General features: G+C 43.2%; 2 protein-coding genes and 1 long non-coding RNA gene across 3 annotated transcripts; 2 read left to right on the plus strand and 1 right to left on the minus strand.

The window, feature by feature from the left end:
- Positions 1–3,422: 3,422 nt before the first annotated feature.
- LOC120419553 (probable glutamine--tRNA ligase) lies at positions 3,423–6,090 on the plus strand. The gene is made up of 3 exons (XM_039582267.2): positions 3,423–3,546; positions 3,666–5,178; positions 5,234–6,090. Exons 2-3 carry the CDS (start codon positions 3,672–3,674, stop codon positions 6,043–6,045), a joined length of 2,319 nt encoding a protein of 772 aa, XP_039438201.1. The 5' UTR covers positions 3,423–3,546; positions 3,666–3,671; the 3' UTR covers positions 6,046–6,090.
- A 7,850-nt stretch (positions 6,091–13,940) lies between these two features.
- LOC120419570 (uncharacterized) lies at positions 13,941–16,275 on the plus strand. The gene is made up of 2 exons (XR_005605740.2): positions 13,941–14,317; positions 14,382–16,275. It is a non-coding gene; the product is annotated as an uncharacterized LOC120419570 (long non-coding RNA).
- Positions 16,276–18,694: 2,419 nt separating this feature from the next.
- Positions 18,695–19,332, minus strand: LOC120419566 (turripeptide Pal9.2-like). The gene is made up of 3 exons (XM_039582296.2): positions 19,171–19,332; positions 18,925–19,110; positions 18,695–18,838 (listed from the first exon to the last, which is right to left on the minus strand). The coding sequence occupies exons 1-3, from the start codon at positions 19,196–19,198 to the stop codon at positions 18,780–18,782; spliced, it is 273 nt and encodes a 90-aa protein (XP_039438230.1). The 5' UTR covers positions 19,199–19,332; the 3' UTR covers positions 18,695–18,779.
- Positions 19,333–19,579: the final 247 nt, after the last annotated feature.

Genomic DNA, 19,579 nt, shown 5'->3' on the forward strand with positions numbered 1-19,579 from the left:
CGGTTCCAAATTGGCCAGGATGGGTCAACGAACAACGGCATGACCGTAGATTGACATATCTTTCAATTTCATGAAGTTTGATATGTCGGATGATAGGGTTTATCTCATATTCCGGAAGTGTCCCCAAGGCTCCACCGGTAACCGGTTCCAGATTGGCCAGGATGACTCAGAGATTAACGGCATTATCAAAGATAGACATATCTTTCAATTTCATGAAGTTTGATATGCAACATGATGGGTTTTCAACAAAAAAATTCAAATTGGCCGTTCATGGGTACCCGGGAACCGATTCCAGGTTACCCGGAAGTGGCCACTAACACTCCAGAGTGGTTCTGGCAATCGTGTATTGTGTTTTTAGTAAGTTTTATGGATCAATTTCAACTATCATGACAGTATTGGTATCAGATTGGTCAGGATGACTCGTGAAAAACAGGAAAATATGAACTTTTCGGATATTCCGGATTTCCGGAACCGCTAGGTCACCTGGCTCTGATATTAATATTTGTGGTCAAAGTACAGGTAAATACCTGTCGAATGCAACCTGGAGCATCCTGATTGGTTAAAATTTGCCGGAGATACAGGTCGTCAAAGTTGGGGTCTCAAAAAGGCCTTTTGTCGGTTGTAGTCGATTCCCGGTGGCCACAGTGACCAAATCCGGTTTTCCAGGTCGGTTTCGGAAAGGGGACGTTCTAAGCTTTCATTTGTGACCAAAAGAACCGGAAACGGTCAAAAACTGGATTTTTGGCGATTTTTTAAAGTTTGGGGTCGAAAAGGACCCCAATACCTTATGTGTGATTTTTTTTTAATACCAAGGGAAGGTTAAGAATTTATATTTCCTTAACTTTATCGTTGGGAGTAGATGGGAATCGAACCCAGGACCATTCTCGAAATTTAGGGAAAAAAATCTTTAAAAAACTTTAAAAATCGCTGTTATTTCCCAATATTAAACTGTCAAACATGTGCGAAATGTCATTGCATGAGAAATTTAATGTACTTTTCGAATCTGTAATAACGCAGAATAGTTTCTTCATTTAGAACTTTTTTTTTCATTTTAAAGTTACGTGTTATTGGTAACTTTGCAGGGTTACTTTTCAGAATGAATCAATAACCTACAAAGTTAAATTTAAGGGGTTTTGTATGTATTCTTCACGAGGTATCAGAATTTTACTAGAAAGGTTTCAAAAGAAGTGATGATTTTGACGCAGATACGCAGATCGGAAGGAACGCAAAACTCCATATAAAAAAACGCCCAAGGTCAAGGAAAGTGTCACGATAAAATTTTGATTTATTGGACCTTTTCAAAAAAAAAACTCCAGAATTCAGAAATTTCAACTAACAAAAAAATAAGAAATGATAAAGGAAATTTCAACAATTTTTTATATCTAAAATTTGGAAATTCAAAATAAAAAATATGCAGATTAGAATAATAATTTCAATATTGAAGTATTTATAAATTCAATAACTAAAAAAATTATAATTCGAAGTCTTGAAAATTTCACTAATTATAAGTCCTAATTTCAAAAGTTTTAAAATGTGAATTCGCAATTCGCAATTTTCAGTGTAAGAACGGGCCTTGACCGATCTTATGCACCAGGTTCCCGACGAACACGCACTGCCCTTACACCTACATCTCACCCTTGCTCTGAGTCAGTACGAGCAGCACGCTAGAACACGCTTTGAGTGTTCGTGCCAGGCATGCACACCTTCTTTTCCGGTTACGCATTTTAACTCGGCCGGGGGTGGTACATTACGTAGGGTTTGATGTAAGTATAAGCGCCTAACCATTTATAGTGTGCCTATCAATTTTCATTGAAGCAAGTACTGTTTTATTTTTAGTTTGAATTCAAAAACTAATTGCTATTTACTGTGTATTGTTTTCTCCTGAAATCTTCCCTATTGTTGAGTTATGTTTAACTGTTGCTATTTCTTTTGTCGCGGTGTTGTGTTACAATATTTTGGTCCTAAGCATTTTAGAAAAGTTTTTCAAAAGTACAATAGTAATATTTGTGTCTTTTAAGCAAGTGAGGTTCGAGCCCTTACTCAATTTATGGAATGGTGAAGTTTCAAAACAATGGACAGTGAAGGAAATATACTATGTAAAGAATCAATAGTAAAAGGAAGATAGTAATTTATAAAGTAGATATAGAAATTAACAATAGTTAATAAAAAGAGGTAACAAACAAGCTTAGATTGTATTGAGGGCAATTTACAGGGAAGATGAGAAATTATTCAAATAGATAAATAAAGAAAAGGCACATAATAAACAAAATTGACATCGCTGCCAAATGAAGGGAAAGCAGACAGTTTGTTACAGCAGCATCAATTGGTAAAATAGAGTGGAAGAGCGTTGAGAAATAAGAGAATCAAATAAGTAAAATTGAAATCAATTGAAGGATAGTCAACAGAAGCAATTTTAGAAAATCAGTGAAACAAAATAAACATAAGATAGATGTTAGCTGAAATGGAAAGAAGAGAAACCCCATTCTGCGATGCTCAGGTACATCCACAGCAGTTGACTCAACATACTGCGAATCAAAACAATACCGTCTACAATCACAAATTACTTCCCTTTCCCACATTGACGCGCCCCTTTCTTCTAGCCGTCTCTACTCTGACCCTCGCTGGTCAAAGGTTTACGAGTCGTTTCCACAGGCCACCAGCTAGGTTGCACCTTGTCATCATGATGACTAAACCAAGCCAACGTGGAGGTAAGAAAATAGGACACTTGCAAGGAACCAGAGCCATGCTGTTTTGTCCAAACAGCACTACGGATATAGTTGGGCTCTTTCTGGGATGTTCCTCGCCTAGGTGTGTCAACCGACGAGTATCATCAGTATCATGCACCCTTGGCCTGCAATTTCAAAAGTTTTAAAATGTAAAATACAGAAATTCGAAAATACAAATTTACGAAAACCTTGAAATTCTAACATTAAAAACTTTATTTTTTCAAAGACAGACAAAAATAAGCTACATGAAAAAGTGGGATAACAAACTTAACCAATCATACACTCAAAATCAGAAGTACCCCGCAAAAAGGGTTCTATCTACCCTTTATCTGTCATCCCATAGAAAAAAAAAACCCTTTTTGAGGGTTACTTCCACCCTTTTTTTAAGTTTACCCGTCGTCACCCTTTTGCAAAGGGTTACTACCGGTAAACTTGAAAAAAGGATGGAAGTAACCCTCAAAAAGGGTTTTTTTTCTTTGGGATGACAGATAAAGGGTAGATAGAACCCTTTTTGAAGGGTACTTCTGATTTTGAGTGTATCATGATTTTTATTTAGGCTGCAAGTGCAACGTGGTGCAATCCGAAATGTAAATTTCTTTCAGTTTATTTGTTTCACACGGCTACTCAAAACTGAGTAGCATCTGGGTAAGAATGTTAAATGCACAAAATGCATTAAATATAAAGCGTAATTGAAGAATATTCCCCAAATGTTTATGTGTCAGGCGGCCAGAGTTGGAGGTTATGTTCATAAGTTGTCCGGTGCAGGGGTCAGAAGAGAGAAAAAAATCAACTTGGCACGTGAAATTTCAGCAATAATTGTGTAAGAAACATTGGTATAATTAAAACATTGAGTGTTAAGTTTGCTCATGCTCGATTCGATAATTTTCTGAATCGATTTCCTGCAAATTTTTGAAGTTTTATTTCCGATTCTACTTGCAGTGAAAAATGGCAGCTGATGACGAAAGCAAAAAGTTGGTTTCGTTGTTGGGACTTAGCGAGCAAAAAGCAAAGGAGACCTTGAAGAATGCAGCTTTATCGAAAGTTATTTTTACCGCGCTCTCCTACGTTCCTGCGGAGGACCTCAGCACCATCGGAGAACGTGGCCTACTGTTGTACCAGGTGTGTTGCAAAATAAAGCCGCAAATCGTCCACCATCTGGAATTTCTGGTCCGGAACGTCGTCGAGCGAAAACTGAACACCGGCGTACGAGTGGACGCGGCTCTGGAGTTTTTGCTGGCCAACGGTACCTCCCGGGATGTGGACGTGGCCCAATTTGAGAAAGCATGCGGCGTCGGTATTGTGGTCACGGCGGAAGAAATCGATCGGGCCGTCGAGAAAGCCATCGGTTCTCGAAAGGACGATATCGTACAGCAGCGGTACCGCTACAACGTCGGCAAGATGCTGGAAGAAATTCGTGGCAGTTTGCCGTGGGCCGACGGAAAGGCCATCAAGAATGAGGTTGATGTGCAGATATTCGACTTGCTCGGACCGAAAACCGAAGCGGACAACGCGCCCTTGCCGAAGGCCGGGAAGAAGGCTAAGATTGCCAAACCGGCGGCTGATACGGAACAGGCCAAACAGGCGACAAGCGCATCGAAAACGATTGCCGAGTTGATGGAAACGGTTCACTTCCATGCGCCCGGCGAGAACCACAAAACGGACGGTTACGTTATTACCGATCGCACGAGCACGCTTTTGAAGGAGCATTTGCAAAGGACGGGTGGTAAGGTTCGAACGCGCTTCCCGCCAGAGCCCAACGGAATTCTCCACATTGGCCATGCTAAGGCAATCAACATCAACTTCGGATACGCGTCGTCTAAGGGCGGAATCTGCTTCCTACGGTACGATGACACCAATCCGGAAAAGGAAGAGGAAAAGTTCTTCATCGCCATCAAGGACATGGTGGAATGGCTCGGTTACAAACCGTACGAGATTACCCATTCTTCGGATAACTTCCAACAGTTGTACGAGTGGGCCGTCGTTCTGATCAAGAAAAATCTAGCTTACGTGTGCCACCAGAAAGCGGAAGCCATGAAAGGGTTCAATCCGGAACCGTCCGAGTGGCGTGACCGTCCCATCGAGGAAAGCCTGCAGCTGTTTGAAGATATGAAAAATGGTAAAATCGAAGAAGGTGCCGCCACGCTGCGAATGAAGCTCACACTCGAAGAGGGCAAAGTCGACCCGGTGGCCTATCGGATCAAGTTCGTCCCGCATCATCGAACCGGCGACTGGTGCATCTATCCTACCTATGATTACACGCATTGCCTTTGCGACAGCATCGAAGACATTACCCACTCGCTCTGCACCAAGGAGTTCCAGTCGAGACGGTCGTCGTATTACTGGCTTTGCAACGCACTTGACATCTACTGTCCCGTGCAGTGGGAATACGGCCGATTGAACGTAAACTATACCGTCGTTTCAAAGCGCAAGATTGCCAAGCTTATTACGGAAGGTAAGTTCCAGAATTAATAGTTTTATTCCTCAACATTTAAGTGCTCAAATTTCAGGAATCGTCGAGGACTGGGACGACCCAAGGCTGTTCACGCTGACTGCGCTCCGTCGGCGTGGTTTCCCACCGGAGGCCATCAACAACTTCTGCGCCCAGATGGGGGTGACCGGTGCACAAGCCCACGTGGATCCTTCCGCTTTGGAGGCGTGCGTTCGCGACGTGCTAAACGTTACGGCTCCGCGCGTCCTGGTCGTTTTGGAACCGCTCAAAGTGACCATCACCAACTTCCCGCATGAGGCTCCCGTTTCGATTTCCGTGCCTGATTTCCCCAACAACCCCCAAAAAGGCTCCCACAACATTTGGCTGTCCAAGGAGTTGTACATTGAACGTACGGATTTTGCCGAGTTTCCGGACAAAAGCTACCGCCGCTTAACCGCTGCTCAGCCCGTTGGCTTGCGTTACGCTGGAGTTGTCATCAAGGTGCAAGAGATAATTCGAAACCAAAACGGTGAAATTATCGAACTCAAATGTGTGTGTGAAACCATTGAAAGTGCCGAGAAACCGAAAGCATTTGTGCAGTGGGTTTCGCAGCCGGTTCCGATCGAAGTGCGTTTGTACGAGAATCTGTTCAAACACAAAAACCCGGAAGATGCTGCTGAGGTTCCGGGAGGTTTCTTGAGTGATTGTAATCCCGATTCACTGCGCGTCGTCACATCTTATGGGGATGCGTCTATTCTCACTGCTAAAGCCTACGATAAGTTCCAGTTTGAAAGAATTGGATATTTTTCTGTTGATCCTACTTCATGCGAAGGTCATTTAGTTTTTAACCGCACAGTCACTCTGAAGGAAGACTCCGAGAAACATTTGTAATGCATAATTCATGTTTTTGAAAATAAACGCTTTTTGGTTCAACAAGTTCTAAACTTTATTGATGACAGAAGAATTTTTAAATTTTGGCCTTCAGATGGCCCCGTTCCCGAGTTATTCGTTTCGGATAATTAGAATAAAATATGGTTTTCAGAGTGTGTTGCACGAATGTTTAACTTAAATTTTGACGTAATAATCGTGATCCTGAGAAAATCTGGTCTGAGATTTTTTTAAACTGTCCACGTGGTTTATGGATGGTCTCAAACCAGATTATAGCCTGCTAACTAAACTAGTGTTAAATTGCCATTCTAACACTCCGCCTCAATTGGACAGTCCAAGCAATCGGTAGGGTGGAACAGCAACGCATCAGAATTTCTTAAAATCACGCTTCAAATGCCTCTCAATCAATCCGTCGCCAACAAGTCGCGTAAATTCATATAGCGGTCATCCTTCTTCAGTTTCATTCGGCCAGGGTTCCGCCTGAACTTCAACCGACAAAGGCAGTTTTCCCTCCGGCCCGACATCCAGTTTCATTTATGTATAAATTACAGGTCATCCGTTTCAACCGCCAAGATCGCCTCACGTGGGCACCACTCGCTGCACAATTCGACGACCTGTTCGTCATCCTCGTCCACGCTTCAAGACAACTCATTACGTTCGCTCTTTTCGTCGAAGTCTTTTTCAATCTCGTCTGGTTCTTCAGCCTGCTTCCCTGATATCCAGTTTACGGCCATCCACGTTCGCAATTAGTTCTTCTCCTCGCATGGCAGTAGACAGATTCATCCAGTTTCTCCAACGCTTCGAACTTCCACACATCCTTGGCCATGTGCTCCGAAGTCCCACTGTCCATATCTTTCAATTTTATGAAGTCGGCCTGGGTTCGATCCCAGAAGGTCCCAGTGGCATTTTTCGAGACGAGATTTGTCTGATCACGCCTTCCGTCGGATGGGGAAGTAAATGTTGGCCCCGGTCTAACCTACAGGTGATAGGTCGATAGCTCAGTCCAGGTGCAGGAGTCGTCTCCTTGGGTTCTGTCTCGGTGGAGTCGCTGGTAGGCAGTTAGACTAACAATCCAAAGGTCGTCAGTTAGAATCCCGGGGTAGATGGAAGCTTAGGTGTAAAAAGAGGTTTGCAATTGCCTCAACAATCAAGCCTTCGGACACCTTGTTTCGAGTAGGAATCTCGCAATCGAGAACGCCAAGGCAATGCTGTAGAGCGAATAATTTGATTTTTTTTTTTGAAGTTTGATATGTCGGATGATAGGGTAAACCCTAAATAAATCTCATAATCCGGAAGTGTCTCCAAGGGACAGCCGATTCCCGGTGGCCACAGTGACCAAATCCGGGTTTCCTCAGCTTTCATTTGTGACCAAAAGAACCGGAATCGGTCAAAAACTAAATTTTTGACGATTTTCTAAAGGTTGGGGTCGAAAAGGACCCCAATACCTTTAAAGTAACTTTTTTATGGACGCTCCCCTAGGGGTCGACCAAGATGTATTTGTTTTGTAAAATGTGTATTTATACTATAAATTTAATGTCAGAAAATTTTAAGGCTCTAGCATAAGCATAGCAAAAGTTATGGGAAATTTAATTTTCAAAAAGGTCGAAAAGGGCCCCAATTCCATAGGAAGGTTAACAACCGGAATGATTTTGTATAATTAATTAAATACATATCAAGCATAAAAGCTGAGTGATTTTTCAGCTAAAAATTTCCAGTTTTTACGAGGAGACGAGGACCATCAAATCAAATCATCAAATTCGTAGGAATTTCACGGGACTAAGAAAAAACTTTCAGAAAAGGGCTTATTTTAACTATATTGAATTGAAAAAATATTTAAAAGCCCAAATCAAACCAAGCTTGAATATAAAATTGTATTTAAAACTCTACCTTTAACGGTGCACATCAACGAGAGCTTTTGCACCCAGATTTTTGTTACAGACATTTTACTATCTTCAAAACTACGGGTACTATAGATTTATTTTTTTATTCATCCCCTAAAGTATTGACTATTTTTACAATCCCGTTGTTGCAGGATTGGGTCCGTAAGTCTGACCATTTTTTTTTTTTTTTTTTTTTTTTTTTTTTTTATTTTTATTTTTTTTTTTTTTAAATTTTTTTTGGAGGGTGATCCAGCCGCACATCGTTGATGTCGAAACCTCTAAACTGGGCCCTCGTCCTGTCACGTCCGTCAGTAGTCTTGTCGTACATTACAACTAGAATCAGATCTGCCAATGAATTAGTACACTTCGACCAAATAAACACTGACGCTGTATGGATCTGACTCTAGAATAAATGCACAGTTGTGTGTTATTCATAAGTCCAAAATGTTCAATTATTCATATAAGTCCAAATATTCATTTGCGGATAACTACCTAACTTGAATTGAATACAAGATTTAAAGTAACATATCCGAAAGCTACTCTTATCTCAAATCCCCGACATTTTAATTAATAGCCAAAAAATCTAGAACGTTTCTTTTAAAACCTGTCTGGCTTCTTTTGAAAAACAAAAACAAAAAAATAGATTAACAGTTCATATTTTACAAGTCGTGAATTGAAAAAGAGACGACCATTTGATCGTCAGAATTCCAGTAGATCCTCGATTCGCAACAATGGTCGATACAATCATAATCCGACAACCGTTAGTTCAACAGATCAACGAATTTAGTCCGATATCATTTCACTATTGATTGATCGAGACTCTATGGAAATTTTGACAAATCAGAATGATTTTTATGCTACTTGAATGAAAATCACCGATTCTGATATAACTACTAAATTTACTATTACTAATTTTGTCCCTAAATAACTAAAGATAAAGTATTAAAAGTTGATATTTATAGTTAAAATCCTAAATTCAACAAAAACTATTTTTTTTTTTTAAAAACCGCATCCTAACCTGACACCCACATTAAGATAGGGAAAAATCACATATGTAGCGGTTCATTGTACAAATGTGATATTTCCACTATCGGAGAACCTCCTTGTCTCGATGACAGCTTACCGGCCATCGATTAAGCCCTGAGACTGCGCCAAAGTGGGTTCTCGCAGCATGAAGTGGTGTCCATGTGTAAAAATGGAAGCTTCAGCAATATACTGAACACTTCGATTTTAATTCCACATCGAATCAAATCATACTCTTTGCCAAACAAGCATCAAACCTATGACACTCATTATGACAAAGCCCAGGGGGGTCCGTAAGTTTGACCATTTTAGAATAATAAGACAACAACTTCCTTCGTTGCTGTGCACCCTTAAAATGAAATAATAGTCAAATTGTTATTACACAATCAATAGTTTTCAAAAAATATATATATACAGCAATTCCCCACGAAAACAGCATGGAAAAAAACAAAAGTGCTCGGATCGAACTCAAAATTTTTCTGGGGGTTCCCTGGCCGAATTAATTAGACCCGTATTTTTTTGTTTGGCCATCAGGGTGACCTACGGCGTGTAAGGGTGGTCTGAAAAATGGCCATTTTCGTCGATTTTCGCAAAAACCACTTTTTTCAAAAAATCATAACTCCTCGCCATTTCAACCGATTTCAATTGTCTTATACGCAAATCAAAGGTGATAAGTTGGCCTTTCAAAGAAAAATAGTAAGAAGTTTCAAAAATCTAGCCTAACATATGAAAAGGGCGTATGAAACTTTAAAATGCCGTTTTGACGGTATCTGGACCAAAGAGCCTATGTCTGGAAATATTTTTATCGGATTCTCCGGACATTTTTACATAATATACTAAAAAATGGGAGGAGTTCATTAACAGAATTCCGAGATATGATTTTTTGAAAATAAAATCCGTGTTTTTCGACGCGCCGCGCGCAAAAACCGGAAAATGACGAAATCGGCAAAAAATCAACGTTTTTCACTAAAACTGCGATAACTTGAAAATTTCAGCGATGACCTATACATGTCTGGGTACCAAAAGTTGCGTCTTTCAATGGTACCCAGACATGTATAGGTCATCGCTGAAATTTTAAAGTTATCGCAGTTTTAGTGAAAAACGTTGATTTTTTGCCAATTTCGTCAGTCTCCGGTTTTTGCGCGCGGCGCGTCAAAAAACACGGATTTTATTTTCAAAAAATCATATTTCGGAATCCTGTTAATGAACTCCTCCCATTTTTTAGTATGTTATGTAAAAATGTCCGGGGAATCCGATAAAAATATTTCCAGACATAGGCTCTTTGGTCCAGACACCGTCAAAACGGCATTTTAAAGTTTCATACGCCCTTTTCATATGTTAGGCTAGATTTTTGAAACTTCTTACTATTTTTCTTTGAAAGGTCAACTTATCACCTTTCATTTGCGTATAAGACAATTGAAATCGGTTAAAATGGCGAGGAGTTATGATTTTTCGAAAAAAGTGGTTTTTGCGAAAATTGACGAAAATGGCAATTTTTCAGACTACCCTAACACGGCGTAGGTCACCCTAATGGCCAAACAAAAAAATACAGGTCTAATTATTTCGGCCAGGGAACCCCCAGAAAAATTTTGAGCCCGATCCGAGGACTTTTGTTTTTTTCCATGCTGTTTTCGTGGGGAATTGCTGTATATTAGGGTGTTTCATCCAAAACCAAAAGTTCTCAGAATCAGGCAAACCGAGGTTCCCCTTGTAGAGGGTACCCATAGGGACTCTCATGCCAAATATCAGCCCATTTGGTTGAGAATTGGCCTGTCCCCAGCGGTTTGAAGTTTACATGGGAATTACTATGGGATTTTTGTGCTTTTCGTTCAATCGATCCTACAGGCCAGGGGACAACATGGATTCACTCGGAATAAAGACAGGTGTGTAGGGGATGGTCCAATGAACACATTCCAGAAGGAAAAAGGGTTGTCCGTTCTGTCCCCAAGGTGCGCATTGGAACGACGTCCGGTGTCTCAGAAACAACGAATGCCGACGCCAATTGAGCTTTTGTTTTCAATGGTTACTAGGTACGTAGTTGTGATGTGTTCTGAATGGTAAACATGCAACAAATGTCAGAACGTCTCAATGGAAGCAGAAAGCTTTAGATTGCGGTCCTGGAACCAGGCTTTCCTGGTGGGAAAACTACATCGAAAAGCGAGTTCATGTGGAAAAGTCCTGGCAGATGTATTGTGCTTTTGTTTTTTTGCATCTGGGTGCTTGGAATAATTAAGTGTTACCAACGGTTTAAGACTAGTGTTGGTTGTTGTAGCAGTATTTACTGACCGATATGCAGGATTCTTGCTGGCTCCGTTAGACTATAACAAATAGCAAATATTTTCTTCAACTAGCCTTCCCGCCCTCCCTCTTCAAAATCAGGCAGCGGATGACCAAAAGTCTTCAATAGGCGAACAACCACTGCCTCCCATCAATATTGTACCTTATAAAAATTCGAGAGCAATCTGCTCATAACAATTTAAGTCACATTTCCATGTTTGTCATAGTGGGTTCATCAATTTTTTAAGACCACCCCTCAACCCCCTTGACCAAAATAATGATTGCTAACCAACTGCACTTATGTACAATGAATTTTCCAAGAATTTTTCTATTAAATGTTATACTCTTGCTTGAAATTTCTTTTTTTTATGATCACCTCCGTGTACGCACGAGTGCAAGCAGCAGTCAAGTGCTCAGTGCTCCACCGTTTTTCGAAATTTTTCGCCGTAATTTACCGTGATTAGCCGCGAGTTTGCTCCAACAGCATGCCAAGGGCCGGCCGTGGCCGTGGCAGTTCGAGTGCGGCCTCGAAAAACCCACGAAGTTCGTCTACCGGCCGTGTGAAAAAAGGTAAACAAACCAACGCCGCGTCGTCCGCCATCGCGCCGGGGAGTGTGTGCGCCAAAGGATTTGACCCCAAGTTATTACACCCTAATTACCGTGTCCAGGGCCGCAGCCCTATAAGGCTCCGTTCAGCTACTTCCGGCAATTTGTCGACCGATGGCGCATCAACATCCGCCAACATTCCCACCAGTAACAAGTTCGCGAGACTGAGTGACGAGGAAAGCAACAACAACAACACCGACGGTAGCACTACCGACGACGACGACGACGATGGTCGTACACGGAAGAAAGTGATTTCGCCAAAAAAAGTAATTACTCCAAAGGAACGACGACCACCACCAATTTTCGTTTTGGACACGTTGGCGGACGATGTTGACGAGCAGCTGGAAGGCCTCGTGTACTGCCTCAAAATAGGTAAATCGTCAGTGCAAGTGTTCACATTTGACCAAAAGAATTTCGACCTGGTTGTGGAGAAATTGAAGCGTGAAAGCTTCAAGTTCTACACATTCGACCCCGTGCAGAAGACAGCTGTTAAGGTCGTCTTGCAGGGGTATCAAGACCGCCCGATCTCCGTCCTCAAGGAGCACCTCTCGGGTGTCGGAATAACGCCGCGAGACATAAAAGTCCTCTCGCGGAAGACAACAGTCACAGGTACACACACACTGTACCTGTTGTACTTCGACCGCGGTACCGTCAAAATTCAAGACCTGCGGCGGACTAAGGCGTTGGACGGTTTTTGGTTAAACTGGCGGTTTTACTCCAAAAATCCGACGGACGCAGCGCAATGCCACCGTTGCCAGAAATTCGGCCACGGCTCGCGGAACTGCAACCTCCAGCCCCGCTGCGTGAAGTGCGGTGAGTCACACCTCTCGGAGGTGTGCGCACTGCCACGAAAGGCGGACTTGGGGGAAAACGCAGAACAAACCAAGCCGCGCGTAAAGTGCGCGAACTGTGGCGGTAACCATACCGGTAATTACCGCGGATGCGTCGCGCGGAAGTCCTACCTCGAGGAGCAGGAAAAGAGGAAGAAGAAAGCAGCAGCGTCCCATCCTCCTCAGCGAAGTACGAGCGCAGCCGTTTCTGCAGCTGGCCAGCGTACGGTTCCAGCGGACAACCCAGCGTTCCCTCCTGGATGGGGGCGGTCGTTTGCAAGCGTGGTCGCTGCCGGTAGCGGCGATGCGACCCAGCAAGGAGTCACCGGGGAAGATCTCTTTACCCTGCCGGAGTTCTTTGCTCTCGCGGGGGAGATGATGACGCGGTTTCGGAGCTGCCGTAACAAGGCGGAGCAATTTCTAGCCCTCGGGGAATTAATGATTAAGCACATCTATAAAGGATAGAACAATGTGATCTAGTTTTTAAGCTTTCTCTATTTCTATCCCCTTTTCCTAGCAAGTTCAGTAAGTTTTTTTTTCTTAATTTTTCTTACTCTTGGCAACACCTTTATTTACAAGCAATAACTGTTCCAAAATGGATTATGATGTAACACACAGCTGAAAGGAACTCCAAAACTCTGTTTTGTACCTCAAAAGAACTTATTGTATCTGATTATGCACCAATAAAACCGAATTTGAATTGAATTTTTTTATGAATTGAAAATTGAAATTGAATGCACTGAAAAGAAATTGATTTGAAGACAGTATTTTTTTTTAAATTTAGTGTTTATTCAATGAAATAATGTTTTAATAAACGGTTAATGTAAGGAATTGTTAATCTTCTTATGTAATGTGAAGTAAAACAGAAACACAACTATAAGTAAATGAAAATTTGTATTTGAGGCCGCGCTGGGCAGGACCAAGTCGGATGATGATTTAGAAGAATCATGACTACGCTGAATGGTGACATCGGACTTGCGGATGACGCCAGGACCACGCTCGATGACGAGCTGGCGAGATCGGACTTGTTGCTGGACGTTGAAGTGGACAGGACCACGCTCGATGACGAGCAGGAGAGATCGGACGGGATGACGAGCAGGAGAGATCGGACGGGATGATTGAAGAGTTAAATAAGAGTGTAACAGGAACATTTAATTTAAAACATACATTCCACGATAAATCACATGGCATAGATGGTTCCGTCCTAAAATGAGTTCTATTCTCCTCCGATTTCGAAGTGGTTCGGGATTTTTGCTTGTAAAGTCCTAAAATAACTTATAGCAATTATGTTTAGTCTGTTTATTTTGATGTGAAAAGTCTGTGCGAAATTTGTAAGTCACCCCCCGCTACCACGCGAACGTCAACGTTGCTTGTTTGACAGACAAGATTGTCTGGCCGCTGCGCACTCACACAGCCGTGCGCGCTCACTTCCGCTGAAAAGGAAAGCTCATTCAGTGTTCGCCAACGTGAGGAGCGGTCGTGCGGTGGAAGAAGTTCCACGCAAACCGCGTGCGCAGTTGTTCTGCTCCGCGAAAAGTGCTCGCCCCGCCGTAAAGTTGTGAAGTCCCGCAGGAGGACGCCCGAGGTTCACGTCCTCGGGAAGCATCTACCGTGACTGGCCCTCGTCGGGAAGAAAAACCGGCACCGTCCGCCGGCGAGGTAATGAAATCTACTGCACGTTGGTCACTGTTGCACCTTTTGCTCACCGAAACGAAAATTGTAGGGCCAAAAATGACGGACGACGATATTTGCACCGAAGGGACGAATCGGCACCGGAGCCGGCCTGCTGCCTTCGATCACTGGACGAAACACGCCGGCGCGCGCGGCATGTTGGGAGTGAACAATCTCCGCAAGATCAACGCAGGCGGGGAGAAAGTTTGGACGACGGCGGAGGCACGTGGAATCCGCTTGCTCCGCGGCGGTGCTCGTGAGTGGAAATGTTGACCGGTCGGGCCGAGGTGAAGAATCCCGCGCGGACGCGGGCAAAGGGCGACTCGCCACGCGGCAATTGGCGATCGAAGGGTGAGCAAGTGAGAGAGCAAGAGGAGGAGGCAAAGTGAGAAGAGCCGGGGAAGGAAAAAGAAGGAGGAAGAAGAAAACGGAAAAGTGCTAGATGCCGAAAGGGCGCGTGGAGCACGAAAGAAGAAGAGAGAGAGAGCAAGAAGAAGAGCATCAGGAAGATGTTGTACGCACACACACACACACACTCATACTCACACCATCAATCGGTTCAATACACATGTTAAAAGACGAATTTTGTGCTTGTTTTTCTTATTACTTGAGCTCAAAAAGCAGCCGGAACAGAATTATTGTAACATGGCGCCCAACAAAACGAACCCAATCAGAAAATTTAGCTAGATTTTGTTAAATGTGTGTACTTTAGAGTTTGCCACAGTGACAAGCTATGACAGCAGTGGGAGTAGGCTGTGAACAAGAAGAAAACAAAAAACGCTAGGCGGTAACAGTGAGGAATTGAAGCCAGTTGTAGGCAATTGGCTGTCAGGCTCAGGAGAGGTAGCCATTGTGGGAGTTAAACTGGAGACGTTTTGGGTCATGCAGGAGATGACCATCTGACCACCTGTCTGAGCAGATTACGCTGCTGTGTATCGTTAGTACCGTTATGTTTCGATCAACACGATCTGGGGAGCCTTGGGCTTCCGCACTTTAGTATTTTTGAGTTTGGTCTAGTTTAAGTATGTGACGTAGGTCACGGGTCAGACGGTCTCCAGCAAGCTTCTGGCGGAAGTTGTTTTGAGAATTTTCCGTGTGGGACTGTCATCCCACACGGAAAATTCTTCCCAAATGGCAGGGTTGTATAGCAATTATGTTTAGTCTGTTTATTTTGATGTGAAAAGTCTGTGCGAAATTTGTAAGTCACCCCCCGCTACCACGCGAACGTCAACGTTGCTTGTTTGACAGACAAGATTGTCTGGCCGCTGCGCACTCACACAGCCGTGCGCGCTCACTTCCGCTGAAAAGGAAAGCTCATTCAGTGTTCGCCAACGTGAGGAGCGGTCGTGCGGTGGAAGAAGTTCCACGCAAACCGCGTGCGCAGTTGTTCTGCTCCGCGAAAAGTGCTCGCCCCGCCGTAAAGTTGTGAAGTCCCGCAGGAGGACGCCCGAGGTTCACGTCCTCGGGAAGCATCTACCGTGACTGGCCCTCGTCGGGAAGAAAAACCGGCACCGTCCGCCGGCGAGGGCCAAAAATGACGGACGACGATATTTGCACCGAAGGGACGAATCGGCACCGGAGCCGGCCTGCTGCCTTCGATCACTGGACGAAACACGCCGGCGCGCGCGGCATGTTGGGAGTGAACAATCTCCGCAAGATCAACGCAGGCGGGGAGAAAGTTTGGACGACGGCGGAGGCACGTGGAATCCGCTTGCTCCGCGGCGGTGCTCGTGAGTGGAAATGTTGACCGGTCGGGCCGAGGTGAAGAATCCCGCGCGGACGCGGGCAAAGGGCGACTCGCCACGCGGCAATTGGCGATCGAAGGGTGAGCAAGTGAGAGAGCAAGAGGAGGAGGCAAAGTGAGAAGAGCCGGGGAAGGAAAAAGAAGGAGGAAGAAGAAAACGGAAAAGTGCTAGATGCCGAAAGGGCGCGTGGAGCACGAAAGAAGAAGAGAGAGAGAGCAAGAAGAAGAGCATCAGGAAGATGTTGTACGCACACACACACACACACTCATACTCACACCATCAATCGGTTCAATACACATGTTAAAAGACGAATTTTGTGCTTGTTTTTCTTATTACTTGAGCTCAAAAAGCAGCCGGAACAGAATTATTGTAACAAACTTTAATTTAGTAAACTGGAAAAAACCTTTCTGATAAAACCATATTGTTAAAATTTATACCTCTCCAAGTGTCGTACAAATCTTGCAAATGGGCATTGATCTTTCTTCGTGGTACATTTAAAGCACTTTCCGCCAACCGGGAGATTTCCAAGGCGGCATTCTTGATCGAAAGCTTGTCGTATCGATTCCGGTGCAAAAGAGCGCTTAAAAGCTCTCTGTTCGTCGGGGTGCGATGCAGGGGCAGATTTCCCTCTAGATTTCCCACCAGGAAAGCCTGGTTCCAGGACCGCAATCTAAAGCTTTCTGCTTCCATTGAGACGTTCTGACATTTGTTGCATGTTTACCATTCAGAACACATCACAACTACGTACCTAGTAACCATTGAAAACAAAAGCTCAATTGGCGTCGGCATTCGTTGTTTTTGAGACACCGGACGACAGAACGGACAACCCTTTTTCCTTCTGGAATGTGTTCATTGGACCATCCCCTACACACCTGTCTTTATTCCGAGTGAATCCTTGTTGTCCCCTGGCCTGTAGGATCGATTGAACGAAAAGCACAAAAATCCCATAGTAATTCCCATGTAAACTTCAAACCGCTGGGGACAGGCCAATTCTCAACCAAATGGGCTGATATTTGGCATGAGAGTCCCTATGGGTACCCTCTACAAGGGGAACCTCGGTTTGCCTGATTCTGAGAACTTTTGGTTTTGGATGAAACACCCTAGTATATATATATATATTTTTATGAATTGTTTTCCAAATATCCTTGAATTTTACGGGTTTTCGCGGAAATAGTAAAATTTCACGAATTTCACGCCATCCGCGAAATCGTGAATATTCACTATCCCTACTGATAATATTGAAACGATGATTTTTTGCCTTCCTCACCTCACTGAGGAAAGGCTATAAAATCAATCGAAAAATGAAATTCTTAATTTGACCTCATAGACCCACCTTCACGTATACATACCGGCTCCGTGGCTTAATGGTTACGGCTTCTGCCTCACAAGCAGAAGGTTCAGGGATCAAATCCCGGTCGGTACCTTTGAAATTTGGAATCAGGAATTTGAACTTTGAATATGAACAAAAACGAATCAGAATCAGGTGGGATTCGAACTCACACCTTTGGATTGATGGTCTGGGACTCTAACCAGTCGGCCATCTGAAGGATATATATTATGTTGTATTCTTCTCATATTAAATACGCTCTGATCCCTGATTTGCCTGAAGGGATTGGGAGTCTTAAGATAGATCAAGGATCCGTCTGGTGCTTGCTTCTATGTTAAGGCGGGGCCGGACAATGTCCAACGACCTCGGAATTGGGCCGCTAGGATCTCTGCCATTCTGAAATGGGTCGTTGGAAGCAGCGCGAGGGCTATCACCACCTTATACCAGGGACTGAGATAAGTTGTATCAGCATTCGCCATATACAAAGTCTGATACAAATTATACTTTCCCATAATTTCGCTACCGGTTAGCGGGTATTGGATTGGACCACACACACACACACATAGACCCACCTTCACGTATACATATCGACTCAGGATCAAATTCTAAGCAAATGTCTAAGCAAAATTTGCACTGGGTTATCTCGGCACTGGTACAACCGATTAAGTCTGTTTTGGTCCCATTCGATCCTTCTTGGGGTCCCATAAGTCGCTATTAAAAATTATAAAGTTTAGTTAAGTACTTCAAATGTTATGCTGAAAAAATGATGTTATCATAAATCTGGAAGATTGTAAAAATGATGGTTTTTATAAGTAAACCCATCATGTTATACATTTTTAGAAAAATATTGAAAAGACTTTTCAAAAGATTTAAGATCTGACAACCCTATCAAAATTTATAACCACTTAAGTGTTATTTATGCACTTTTTGGAGGCCTGATCTCAGATATTTTGATGAAACCGTTGTCCGAATCTATCATGCGACTTATCGTTGGATAGGTAATCAAAAGACCTTTCCAACGAGCTCAAAAGATTGGAGATCTAACAACCCTGTCAAATATTGTAAGCACATAAGTGCCCTGTGAGGAAGGCACCAACCACCTTAGGGTGGATTAAGTAACGTTTTTTTTTATTTAGAAAACATGCCATGAAATCTCAACACGACTAATCGCATCGCATCGCAGGTAGGAGGGCAAGACGACGGGAATAAATAAGTTCAACGTGATTGTCAAAATCCCCAAACATACAAATAATTTTATCTTGATTAAAAAAGTTTTTATTAACTTGTTCAACAAACGAGAACATCACATCACAAAGAGTTTCTTTGCACATCGCCTAGGTCCGTGTCATGATTCAGCAGCTGTGATCAACCGCGAAATTTAAGCCAATCTAACGCTACCACCTCCGGGGCATTCACCTTGAGATAGAACGGACAAACCTGCGAGAATAACAAACAGGAGTAGGTAGTAATGATAAACTCATACGGGTCGCGCGAATGACGCAATCTGCGCTGTTGGATCTTACTTTTCTGGTTCTCGCAGTTGTAGTTTTCGAGGACGCACGTATTGCCAAACGAAATGGGCTTATCCTTGCTGTCCTTGACGCCTCCGCAAACCGGCGTGTAGTCGAACGAGCACGCCTTTGCGCAAGCCTTCTTTGTCGGTTTCTCCTTGGCCGGACTGGCCAACACCACCGCGGTCATGGCCAGGGCTATTGGATTTAAAAAGTTGTTAATTTTAGGCATGTTACTTGTTCGAGAGCCCTTCTTACCAATCAACAAGAAGAGTGTGGTGCGCATTTTGCAGCTCTGAAAATATGAACACGTCCGCCCGATGAGAAGATCAACGTTCAACTGGATTAAAATTCAAAAGATCGCGGATTTGTGGAGAGCATTCTTCTCTACTAGTGCTGATGATCATTATTCATTTAGCACTACCGTCGAAGTTGTGAATACTGGACAATTAAATTTTTGGGGATATTGTTTTTTTCTCATTTATTGGTAAACAAGCTAACATTTTTTTTGGAAAATTGGATTTTAATTAGCACTTTCATTCAAGTAACAATATTCGTGTCATCTCTTCCGTACAAGTGGTTGATTGTATCTTACTCGGTGCGCACTCTCATTCACGTGTCCAATTAAACACAATGGGACTCTTCTGACGAATCGCGTGGCATTACT

The sequence above is a fragment of the Culex pipiens genome, chromosome 2, assembly GCF_016801865.2.
Source record: "Culex pipiens pallens isolate TS chromosome 2, TS_CPP_V2, whole genome shotgun sequence".
In the NCBI taxonomy this organism is placed as follows: Eukaryota; Metazoa; Arthropoda; class Insecta; order Diptera; family Culicidae; genus Culex; species Culex pipiens.